General features: G+C 40.8%; 1 protein-coding gene across 7 annotated transcripts in view; it reads left to right on the top strand.

The window, feature by feature from the left end:
* Positions 1 to 11,690: 11,690 nt before the first annotated feature.
* The window catches only part of KITLG (KIT ligand), an 88,433-nt gene continuing 87,428 nt past the window's right edge, over positions 11,691 to 12,695 (top strand). For 2 of the 7 annotated variants that reach the window (XM_022552410.2, XM_089921099.1), the window contains exon 1: positions 11,693 to 12,025. In XM_022552410.2, the coding sequence (XP_022408118.1) occupies positions 12,011 to 12,025 (15 nt within the window). In that variant the 5' untranslated portion in view covers positions 11,693 to 12,010. Of the gene's footprint in view, positions 12,026 to 12,695 lie in introns of all 7 variants that reach the window. The other 5 variants (XM_022552412.3, XM_089921098.1, XM_022552411.2 and 2 more) reach the window with 4 other exon arrangements.

Here is a 12,695-nt window from a genome sequence, read left to right as displayed (position 1 = left end):
AAGCTGATAGTGGCACAAATCCACTCAATTTAGCAAAAGTGAGTTCTCTGTTCCTCTCTAAATGTTACAGAGAATTCATTACCTTTTTTGCACTTAAAAAACTGAAACAATAAGCCAAGGATATCAACACATCATGAACTCGTAAGAGGAAAGGCTATCTTGATTGCTGATTTCTTGCTCTTACAATTTACCCTAACAGAGGATTTCTGGAAAGATATACCAGAACCATAGGACAGTGAGACTGTTTGGCGATGGAAGGATCACGGGGACAGAATTCAGGAATCCAGATTCCAGCCCTGATCCTGCTAAATCACACCATTTCTGGTGAATATCACTAAATTTCTCTGGATCTCAGCCTTCTTTTCTGGAAAATAGGGAGTATGATGTGTGTATCCTTCTCCATGAGAATATGATTATGCTTTGAAAAATGGAGAACACGATTTAAATACGGGAAATTTTTGTCTCATATGTTGTCTGCTATGGCATATATTTTTCTCTATGAAAATGAGTATTGAGTAAGCCAATGCCACCAATAGATCTTATGAGAATTCAACAATGTACTCTGAACATTTACTGCATGCCAATTGTGTATCACTTATTGCCTGGCTACTATGAACTAGGGACTTGAAATGTATTACTGTCTAATCTTTAGAAGGCAACTACTAGGTAGTCATTTTTATTCTGATTTGACAGAGCAAAAACCATCAAGAACATCAGTCCTGTATGTTTTGTCCACATGTGCAGGAAAAATGTTCTAGATTGGAGCCAGAAAGCATGACTATTCCCATTTTATAGATGGAGCTTCTGAGGCTCAGAGAGGTTGAGTTGCCCAAAGTCAAACAGAAGGTTAGTGACAGATATAGTCTCCAACACTTCTGGGAGATGGGTACTGGGAGCTCCATTTAACCTATGGGGAAACTGAGGCTCAGAGAGGTTTAAGAATCTGCCCTAAATTTCCCAGGCAGAAAGTGCTGAAGCCAGGATTTAATCCCAGGTCTGTTGACTGAAAAGCCAATGTTCTTTTCACTACCACACAGTGTAAAAGGAAGCATGTTAGATACACAAAATATATCTCCTCCTTTTATTTAATACACAGTAGTAAAATTAATCATTTTGCATTTTACAACTTCCTTGTTCACTTTTCCCTCCTTCCTTGACTACAAAGCCTCTCTCTGCTCTTCTGCCTGATTTAGCTGGTCTCCAAAAGTCAAACCTGTTCTATTTTCTTTTCAGAGAGAAAGGTTTATATAGCATCATACTTTCTTTTTTTCTTGCTAGTTCTGCTTATATGGCTGAGAGTTCAAGGACTATCTTCCTTAACAATGCCAGATCTTTGATGCATTAGATTTAGGAGAACAGCTTCAGCGTAAGGATGAATTGACAAAAACTCTTTATTGAAGTTCAAATAGGAAAACTTTGTACCACTGCAAAAAATCAAGATTTTAGCTAACCCTCTTTGTTCACAACATCCTATGGTGTTGATATTCTTTAGTGAACCTTCTCCCTAGGAAGCCTTCCTTCTTCAAATACCTTCTTTAGGTTCGCTCTCAGTGCTTTAATACCTTTACTACTTTATTTCTGCTCAGTGCAAACTTTTTGGTTTCTCTTTTCCTAGTTAGCACCACTGGAAACCAGATGAAAGGCAGCTTCTCACTTTGCACTGATAGTTGATCAAGATAAGCCGACAAACACAAAGGTTACAGAGATGATATTGTACAAGCTATATTAAGGTCGGGTAACAGAAACCCAATAAGGTGGATTAGGGGAAAAATCAGCACAGATAATCTTAAGCTTCCGAAGTTTGCCCTGAAAAGACTCAATGCTAGCCTATTTCCTTTGCTCTACATAAAAGAACATTTCTTTGCTTTTGGAGCTGTTCATTGTCATGAAATCAGTCATTTGAATCAAAATCCTTAAGGACATTTTCCACGCTGAGAGTCCTGCTTTGAAAAGTGTCTAATTATCTTATAGTCCTGATAACTACCCAGCATGCCCTAGACTTGACAAATTATTTTCTATCATTAGACCCCATGAGAAAACTCTGCAATGTAAATACTGTACTATCAGAAATATTTAACTCACTTCTTAGCCCATAAATTCTTCTATTAATAAGAAAAAATCATTAAGGGATGCAGTAAAATATCATGGTTAGAAGGATGGGCTTTTAGAGTCATTCAGGTACAGGTTAAATCCAAGATTGGGCACTTTCCATCTGTGTGACGTTGAGTAGTCACTTAACTACCCTGTGGCTACAGTTTTCTCATCTGTAAAACAGGTAACTGTGCCATGCCCACCTCATAGGTGGATTTGATCATGTTGCTTCTCTTTCTCTAGATAATGACAATGATTAGCATCACCCTATGCATAGATGGTTTACCAAAACCAAACAATACAGTTGTGCTAGGAGTATTGTGAGGATTATTGTATAGATTACTATAAAAGCTAAATAATATTTGCAAAGTACTTATCACTTGGTAAGTGTTCCATAAACAATTATGAACAGACCTCAAGCCAATTCAATATGTAAAAGTCTTAGGTTCTTTAGGGTAGATTATGTGGCCACCAGGTCATTTTTGAAAGCAAATCACAGACCCAGTTCTGCAATACATATAGACCAATATATTGATAAATAGACATGAATCAGGTGACACGAAATATTCTTTATAGCTTGATAAAGTCCCAGCTCTTGATACAGTTAAGTGTTCCATTAGCATCTTACATGAAATAGTTTCTCAAAACAAACACATCACTAGAAATCCTCTCACGCCAATGGCTGGAACCAGTCTGTTCAGGGCTCAGGTCTTAAAAGCATTATTTCTACTGCTAAAAGCTTCATGCCTTCTTGAATTATTATACCCTGTTCATGACTGCTTCTAGAACAATTTTAGCCAGTACAGGTATCCTGAAGAGCTTTAATTTTTGCCGATGAGATGGTCTTCTTACATTAATGATGCTGGTCAATAAGCCACCATTTTCACCTCTGAAAAATTATTTGCCATATAGTATGCTGTTTATGAATAATAGGGAACATTCTTATTTCTAACTTATTTCCAAAATCTATGCTGAAATAAGCTAGATTTTGATAGCATAGATATGAATAATAGAAGTGCTTGCATTAGTGACCTCTAGAGCATGGAACTTCTAGTTTGAAAGCTAGCTGGACGGCCCTGGACTGAAATTCTTGAATAGAATGTTTCCAGCATCTGGGATGTGCCCTCAGTCAAATAACACACACACAATACCACACTGCATATTTTAAGCAATAATCCAATTTAAGCATGTGTTCTTTATAAATGAAAAACAAAACATATATTTAAAAATCAATGATTATGACAATAATAATCAGCTCACCTTATTTTTATCTACTGTCTCACCTTGGGTATAGTCTTCAGAATAAGAAAGCTGGTAACGGGGATTTGCCATGGGAGCCTCCATAGTATGGAATGACAGATTTGAATGGAAAAAAAATTTTTAAAGGAAGGTGGGTGAGGGTGGCCACTGTATGTGGCTAAGATGACAATGTCTAGGGCTTACTAGCCATTCTAAGCTTGGATCTCAATTCTGAAAGCCATCTCTTCCTTCAAGGCCTCTTTAGACTAGGTTGAAAACTGGTCAAGATCCCCATAACCTCTGAAGATAGGGTCATTGCAAATAGTTTCTAGCTGAGGGAAAACATAGACAATAAGGTACATTGTTAACAAATGTCTTTTATCCAAACTTGATAAGTGGTCTGATGACGCTGGAGGGAGACACAAAAAATCTGCTACTTGTCCAAGCAAGTTGAACGTCCACTAAAAAAAAAAAAGTAACCACAATGCTTATTTCAGACTTTGGAACCCACAATGGTAAAGTTTATCTGTTCCCTAGCTGCCTTAATGTCAAATTCTTTTCACCCACCACCTTGCAGAAGAAGAAAGAAAGGAGAAGTTTCCAAATACATGACAGCTTCTCTGTTATTGCCTGTTTATAATTTTTAAAGGAAGAGATAACTAGGGGAGTCATATTATATCATTAGAGCTTTACAAAGTACTAGTGCATTTGTCTATGTCTCTATACTCTTTATTAACCGTGCCACTCAAGAGTTGTATAGAACAAACTTGTCAATTAGGAAATAGGCCATACTCTAGAAACTTCTCATTTAAATGATTCATTAGAGAACACATTTCAAAAGTACAATGTACAAAAGAACACTGCCACAGTTGAAGTCACAAATCTCTTTTAAAATCAGATAAGTGGAGAGGATAACATCACTGACAAAAACATCAACCTAAATTAATTTATCTAATACACATAAAAGTTATGAGACATATATGAAAGTCTTAATATTCAGGAAAATTATGCAAAAACATAGAGTTAAATAATATATTTTTAAATGTCATGGAGAAGAGGGACCTGTAGTAAAACATATAAAAGTTGTAACAGTTCATGGTATTTGATTGTCTAATATATATATATAGTGAACATTCTCCTATATTCTGGGAATATACACTATAGAAAAGCATATTCCCAGAATATACATATTATTTAGAAAATCAATTCTACCTTTTTCTCTTCTCTAGAAATTCTCCTCTAAATAATCTTAAAATCACTGTCTTGGGCTTCCCTGGTGGCGCAGTGGTTGAGAGTCCGCCTGCCGATGCAGGGGACACGGGTTCGTGCCCCGGTCCGGGAAGATCCCACATGCCGCAGAGCGGCTGGGCCCGTGAGCCATGGCCAGAGCCTGTGCTCCACAACGGGAGAGGCCACAACAGTGAGAGGCCCGCGTACCGCAAAAAAAAAAAAAAAAAAAAAAAAGTCACTGTCTTATTAATAATCACTCTTTACTATAAACAAGGGTAGAATATTTACTCTTTGATCTTGATTCCTTGGAAGTAGTGTTTCCGGACTAGCCAGAAAGTGTTTCATAAGTCAATTCTGGAGACAAGTGTTCTACCCCTCATTCAAATAAGCCTGTCTGTAGCATCAATTCTTCATATGTAGATTAACTGTGTAAACCACATTTTATCAAAATTCTCTTCTAGTTTTAAAAGCTACGTGTTTGTGAAATAACTCAGTTTCTGAAATCTTTAAGGATTAGAAAAAGACATAAACAAAAACATTTATATAAGTTAAATGAAATAATTATACTTATTAAAAAATAAATTTGGAGTCAAAAAATACTTGTTAAACTTATAGTAGCAAAAAAATAACATGAAGACATAGTTAACGTTTACCAAGCCCCCATATGCATATCCTCTCCCTAGAATGTTCCCATCAAATTTCCACAGCTCATTTTATTCTTTCACTCAGCACATTTTGAGAAGTATCCTTCTCTCCTTCACTGGATGAGGGCTCATGGATTACAAAATTATTTTCCCATTAATTGTAAGCCTAATGAAGTTTGTAAGGAATGAGCAACCACTCTGCTTCAAAGAGGAAGTGTTATTTGAACCAGGATTTGAATGATGAAAAGGAGATCTCAGGCAGAAAATAGAGAACAAGCTACTACTCCGTGCTAAAAGAACAATTTGAACACAAAGGTGTCAAAGAGAAAATGTTGAGAAGTCCAATATGGCTAGTTGGAAGGAAGTGGCTAGTACAGTTGATGAGTCTAGGGAGCTACAAACGTTGTGGCCAAATTGTGGGGAGCTTCGGATTTTATTCTCTAGGTATGGAGAATCAGAATACATTTATAGACAGTGAGGTGCTGGGCCTAGATTTTTATAGATGCTACAGTAATGTTGGCAGTGATGATGAAGTGGATGGGAAGAAGATATTTGGTGAAGTGGATGGGACAGGATGACATTTGGTGAATATACCGCAATAGTTTAAATGAGATTCATCAGCTCTGAAGTGAGGCAGTGATAACAGAAATGAATGATACATTTTAGAGGAGATTATTGGAAGTAATTTAAAATTATTTGTTATAATTACTGGAAGTATTAAAATATTTGTCAAATGAATTAATTAATGAATAAATAATATGAGTTATTTCTGCAAAGTTGAATTAATAGTTTTAAGTGTACCAGGAAACTCTTTCTCTAAGATCCATTGGATTCCTTTTTACTCAGGTTTCTACTAGAATGTTTAAATAAGTCTATTCCTTTAGAATTTCTTGATAATCTCACTTTTTCAGTAGGTCATGATGTCTAATAACTTCTAGATTATTTGATATCCATGGAGGATAATGATCTTTGTATATTATAATTATCTTCAGGAAACACTCCTTTCTTTTTTTTTTCTTTTTTTTTTTTTTTGCGGTACGGGGGTCTCTCACTGTTGTGGCCTCTCCCGTTGCGGAGCACAGGCTCCGGACGCGCAGGCTCAGCAGCCATGGCTCACGGGCCCAGCCGCTCTGCAGCATGTGGGATCTTCCCGGACCGGGGCACGAACCCGTGTTACCTGCATCAGCAGGCGGACTCTCAACCACTGCGCCACCAGGGAAGCCCAACACTCCTTTCTTTTTGTCAACCAAATTCCTTTTGCTATGTGATCAATATTTATTAACAACACTAAATTGAACATTCTGAGTTAATATTGTAAACATCTCTAGATTTCATAAAAGAGTTAAAAAATATCTCTGATTTGATATCATACAGGCTCAACTTCTTTTCAGGAATGTAATTATTTACTGTTGTTTTTAAATTGGACCTGTGATTAATTTTTAAGCACAGTGTAAAGGGAAAAGAAGGCCGACTATCAATAATTTAAGTATTTACTATCCTTGGCAATATTTTCTAACCTTTATTCTATAATCAAGAAAAAACTAAACAAATGAGTTTGATGTATTCCCTGAATATAAGAAATTTGGGGTTTTTCCAAGAATAGTCTGTGAACGGATATCTTTCATCATCTTTAAGGCTGGTCAAACCAGACACCAACAGGACAAAGGAAACTTCACATTTTTGTAGCTTGTGGCAACTCCATAGGAAGAAGGTAATCTTTCCAATTGACTTTAGCAGGAAAATACCTCAGTGGATTCGGATTAGCCCACCTCAGGTGATATACCCATACCTCACCAATCAGGGGATTGGCCAGACCTGGATCCTAAACCAACCCCTACAGTGAAGGGGGAAGGGGAGGCAAAGCCTTGTGAATGACAATCCCTTCTGAGAGACATGGGATCATCTTGCGTGATTTCTGCAAAAGAAAGTGGGATGCTAGTAGCAGAGGAAGAAGAATAGGAGAGGTGTAGAGCAGATAAAAAATCCTAACCGTTGTCCACATGCCTGGATTAGATCATGCCTTTCCACTTACCAACCGAGGGATCTTGAATAAATTACTTAACCTTATTGGTCCTTAGTTTCCTTATTTATCAGACAGAAAAATTATCTCCCTTACATGATTGTTGTGAGAAATTGTTGATGTCGTACAAGCTCTGGGCCTTATCCGATTCCTGCCTCCTGCCTGGCATCAGTAAACTAATTGGAAAAGTATTTAAGAGATTCACTGTGTTCTGCTTACTGTACTAAACACTGAAGATAAACTAATGAGTGAGGACAGTCATAGTCAGTGACTTTAATCAAATAATCACACAAACAAATGTTTCATAAATGCTACGAAAGAGGGAATTCATCCTTGAGTTTATAATAAGAGGGGAGTTAATCAAATCAGAGGTTAGGGAAAGCCTGCCTGAGGAAGAGAATATAGGGAATACTGAGTTGAGATCTAAAGAATCAGAAAATATCTACTGGGTAAAGAGGAGATTTGAGCAAAGTGGTCGCTGCAGAAGCAGAAGGAAGAGTATAAACAAAGGCTCTGAAATGGGAGGGAACTCTGAGGAACAGAAAATGTTTCTTGCCTCTGGAGCAGGGAGCACAGCACAAATTGACTTTGGAGAGGCAGGAGGGGGCCAGACCCGGGAAGCCTTAAATTCTTTGCTTTTCTTTATTCCAAGAGCAATGGCAAGCCACCAGAGTTCTCAGCAGAGGAAGTTTTGTGATCAAAGAGTGATGTGTCTAACAGAGGGCAGCCAGAATGGGTGAACAAACAAGAGATGTTTCATACGCACAAGACTTACTAGATTTCCTTACTAAATTAAACCTATTTCTTAACATAAACAACAACAAATGTTAAAGCTCAAAAGAGAAAAATCTTTCCAATAATTAGATTAATCAAAAACAGCATGGTGGACCAACTAGCACTGAAAGTATGCAAGTAAAGACTAGATAATCATGGATAGACTTTCTTCCCAGTGTATCAAATGTTGAACTCCCTGCACCCTATAACAGGAGCCTACTTTTCTACGAGAAAAAATTCCTGATGCTTCCTATCCATTTGGGGCCTAGCCCTACCTCTTGTTCACTTTTAAGTAGCTCCTGGTTTTCTTCTGCTAAGGGACTAGAGGCTGGCCTTTGTCTCCTCTCAAAGGCCTACACCGAAGGAAGATCTTTGTCTTTCTGACCCACTTCTGACCTCCTGAGGAGCTTGCCCACAGTCTGTGATTTGCATGCTAGCTCTTCTAACCTCTTTGGTATCTGCTTTCATATTCTCTTCATTTTGATTTCAAGTATCATGATTATACAGCATAACTGTAGTGCATCAGTATGAAGGAAACAACAGATACAGAGTTATGGATGAGAAAGTCAGTGATGATATTAGTGTAGCTAGAAAGCCATTGAGCTGTGGAGGTGGGAGGAGGAGAAAGAACTGAGAGGGAGAAGAAGGGAAGGAGGGAGGAAGGGAAGCGAAGAGAGCGAGTCACTCTAGGAGATTAGTATATGGAGTCCTGAGATGAATTATCCAGTTGATTGAAAAGAAATTGGGTTGAATTTCTGCTAGGTCTACTCCCCGGTTTCTTTAAACCTGTTCTAACCTATTAGGCTATTCCTTCTTATTGGTTTCATAAAATTAGGACAGTTAGACTGATGTTTGCCAAGCTTCAGTAATTCTACCAATGTCATGATTTTTGTCGTTATACACCTTCCTTTACTACCAGTTATATTTATTTAATGTTATACATTAAACTGCTTTTAAATTGACCCTTCAAATTTCTTTTTCTAAGCAATAATCAACTTGGAATCATCTGTTTGATATATGTGTGTTATACATGTATATATTATATACATTTTAAAAATACACATTTTAATTTATACTCATTTGGTAAGATAAAGATGTTCATCAGTGCAGCAGCTACAGTCACCTGGGGAGCCTTTGCAGTTATGCATGCCACACTGCTAAACCCCTGATTGGTGGCAAGGTCATAGAGCCTGCAACAGAGTCTGAAATAGAATCAACCTTTCTCAAACCCGTTTCCCTGTCCATTAGACCATAATGATACATCTCAAGAGTGTAACTCCTTTGTGCATAATATATATGCAACTCTTTGGAAGATTCTGGCAGACCAAACTTACTCCTAAAGGCTGGCTGTGTTAAGATTGGGATTGGCAGAGAGGAGTCATTAGTTAAATGATTTTCCTATACCGTCGCATTTGTTTCTGTTTACAGACTTCTTTTCACTTCTGCTTAAAATGGTTTGTAGCACTGTTTTGATTGAAAGTAAAAGTAATTATTTAATACTCTGAACTTTTGGTTTTTTCAAACATTTATTTTCGTAACCATGGAGGGGGAGGTAGTCTCCTAGTCAGAGCTCTGTAGCCACTTGGAGTGAAGCACTTGATGAAGGATGCATAGTGACATAACAAGCCCACATTTCCACTCCATGTTCTCCCTGAATTTGTTCGCTATTGAGTGTGGTGGAGAGAATAATGCACCCCTGCCACGCCCAAAGATGTCAGTGTCCTAATCCCCAGAACCTGTCAATAGGCTATCCTTAATAGCAGAGGGGAATTAAGATTGCAGATGGCATTAATGATGCTAACCAGCTGATTTGGGGCGTATAGCCTGGATTATCCAGGTGGGCCCAAGGTAATCACAAGGCCCTTAGAAGTGGAAGGAGGCAGAAGGGAAGGGCAGAGTGGGTGATGTGAGGACTCAATTCACCACAACTGACTTTGAAGAGGAATGATCCAAAAAATCTGGATAGCTTCTAGAAGCCTGGAAAGGCAAGAAAAGGAACTCTCTAGAGCTTCTATAGGGAACACAGCCCTGCCAACACTTAGCCCAGGGAGATCCATTTTGGACTCCTCACCTCCAAACGGTTAAGATAATGAATTTGTGTTGTTTAAAGCAATTAAGTTTTGGTTATTTGTTACAGCAGTGACAGAAAATTAACACAGTGAGTTTCAAATTTTACCTAGTTTCTTGTTTCTCATGGTTATAGGTTTGGCATATTCATTTAAAAAAAAAGGCACACTGAACTAATTAAGGCAAATTTGGAATCCTACTCTCTTATTAAAATACCTAATTCCTAAATTTACACATTATTCTTATTTCATAGACTATTGATGTTAATGTCTAGTAAATATTTTCTTTTAAAAAATTAATAAAATGCTTTTTAGTGTTCTCCAGTTATAAGAACAAATATAAAAGGGTTTTGGGGCCCGCCTGCGGCAATGAAGACACAGCACAGACTAAAAAAAAAGCGGGGGGGTGGCAGGGGCGGGGTTTGGAGAGTTAATATTTGTTTTAAGTATTTTTTAAAAGCTCTATAGGGGACTTCCCTGGTGGCACAGTGGCTAAGAATCCGCCTGCCAATGCAGGGGACACGGGTTTGATCTCTGGTCCGGGAAGATCTCACATGGCTCGCTGAGCCTGCGCTCTAGAGCCCCCGAGGCACAACTGTTGAAGCCCTGCAGGCCTAGAGCCCATGCTGTGCAACAAGAGAAGCCACCTCAATGTGAAGCCCGAGCACCGCAACCAAGAGTAGCCCCCCCGATCGGGCAACTAGAGAAAGCCCACACGCAGCAGCAAAGACTCAACGAAGCCCCAAACAAAGAAACAAACAAAAAGCTGTATAGCCAGGGCTCTGGATTCAAATTAAGTTCAGTCATTTCCTAGCTGTGGTTTGGGAAAATTGACCTAAGACTGTTGCATCAACTATAAACTGGGAATAAAAATGACAGGGCCTATACAATAGATTTATGGAAAAGATTTGACGAGATAATCTCTGTAAAGTACTTAGCACGGCGCCTGGTATGTAATTAAGTGCATCATATAATGGTTTTATCTACTATTATTGTTGCATTATCTTTCCGACTCCAAAACCTTCTCCAGCAAAAAAGTACAGTTTTCAAAACTCTGGCTGGGTTGGTGATCTCCACGTTTAATAACCTATCGCTTCTCTTTCAATCTTAATTTCTAAAGAAGCAGCAGTAAACCATTCTGGAAACAGCATCTCCCTTAGCAGTATTCAATCCTGAGTCAACTGTTATTTCAATGATTAAATATTCATTCACTAAAGTAATTGTTTAAAAAAAACAAGGGTAAGACAATGGCCTAACTATATAGATCCTAATTAAGCTTTAAAAACATTTCCGTAAAGCAGGAGGGGGCGAATTGTTTGCTAGGCCCCCAGTGACCTCTCCCACACCGCCTTTACAGAAAAGAGGGAGCTCCGGGCCCTCGCCAGCGCGCGAGGTATTTCTTCCGTCCCCCGGCGGTGCCAGGTGAGCCCCGGCGGATCTTAAGAGGCCGAGCAGGGACTCTCGACTACCCGCGTGCAGCGCGAGCGGCGGCTGCATGGTGTCCAGCTTCACCCTCTGCGCCCCCGCGCCCTGGTGGCCTCCCGGCCGTGCGCACACGGGCCCCCCGGCGTGGGGACGCGCTTGGCTTGGTTTGTCCAACTCTGGTGTATTCGCGGGGCTCCGGCCGCCCTCCCGGGTCTCCCTGCCGTGCCCCAGCCCAGTCTTGCTTCCCCGGAGCTCCGGAAGGGAAGGAGGCGTGTCCGGAGTAGGCGGGAGGGAGCTGTATAAAAGTGCTGGCGGCTCCCCTACCCGGGCTTCACTCGCCGCCTCTCGCCGGGACCGGGAGCGCTCCGCGAAGCACGGACAGTGGAGAGGGCGCTGCGCTCGGGCTACCCAATGCGTGGACTATCTGCAGCCGCTGCTCATGCAATATGCTGGAGCTCCAGAACAGCTAAACGGAGTTGCCACACCGCTGCCTGGGCTGGATCACAGCGCTGCCTTTCCTTATGAAGAAGACACAAGTGAGTAGGGCGCGCCCGGGAGCTCGCTGGCTCTCCAAGAAAATCGCGCCTGGAGGCCGGCGCGTCCCGGCCCCAAGTGCCGGGGCGTTCGGGGCTGTGCCTGTCGGAAGAGCCTGGAGGGCGCTGGGGAGGCGTGCGTGGCGTGCGAGCCCCAGCCGCCCGGCCCGGGTGAGCCTGGGAGAGGAGGAGTGGGAGTGATGAGAGGGAGCCCGTGTCAAGTTTGGAGCTGTAGCCCTTAAGTTGGGAGCTGTCAGTCGGGACCCGCAGTTCCTGTAAGATGGAAGGATCTGTTCTTTGGCCGGAGAGTTTAAGTGCTTACTGAAAGGCATGTCTTTGCACCGCAGACATTTTCCCGTGGATTTCGGGGACATTACAACAGCTCCCCACGCGCCACGCTCGCTCGCGCACCCAGATTTTTGTGCAGCCCCTGGGTGGGTACCTGGCTCGTGCGGACGCGGGTGCAGCCGCTGGAACTTAGCCAACCCAGAGTTCCTTAGTGGCCGCGTTCCGCTGGGCGGAGAACCTGCCCGGCCAGCCCCGGGAAACTTGACTCCCGCGGCGTCTGCCAGGTTTGCGGCTCTAGGCAAGAGAGCTCTAAAGGGGGTAATACCTCCACATTGCACCCACTTTCTTCCATTACAGAAGAGAAAAAGTTGTTTGTGTGTGTGTG

The sequence above is a fragment of the Delphinapterus leucas genome, chromosome 11 (assembly GCF_059928025.1).
Source record: "Delphinapterus leucas isolate spDelLeu-1000000601 "Yukka" chromosome 11, BTC_Dleu_Yukka2, whole genome shotgun sequence".
NCBI lineage: Eukaryota > Metazoa > Chordata > Mammalia > Artiodactyla > Monodontidae > Delphinapterus > Delphinapterus leucas.
The sequence above is the reverse complement of the archived record's forward strand: the minus strand, read 5'-3'. Positions and strand labels throughout refer to the sequence as shown.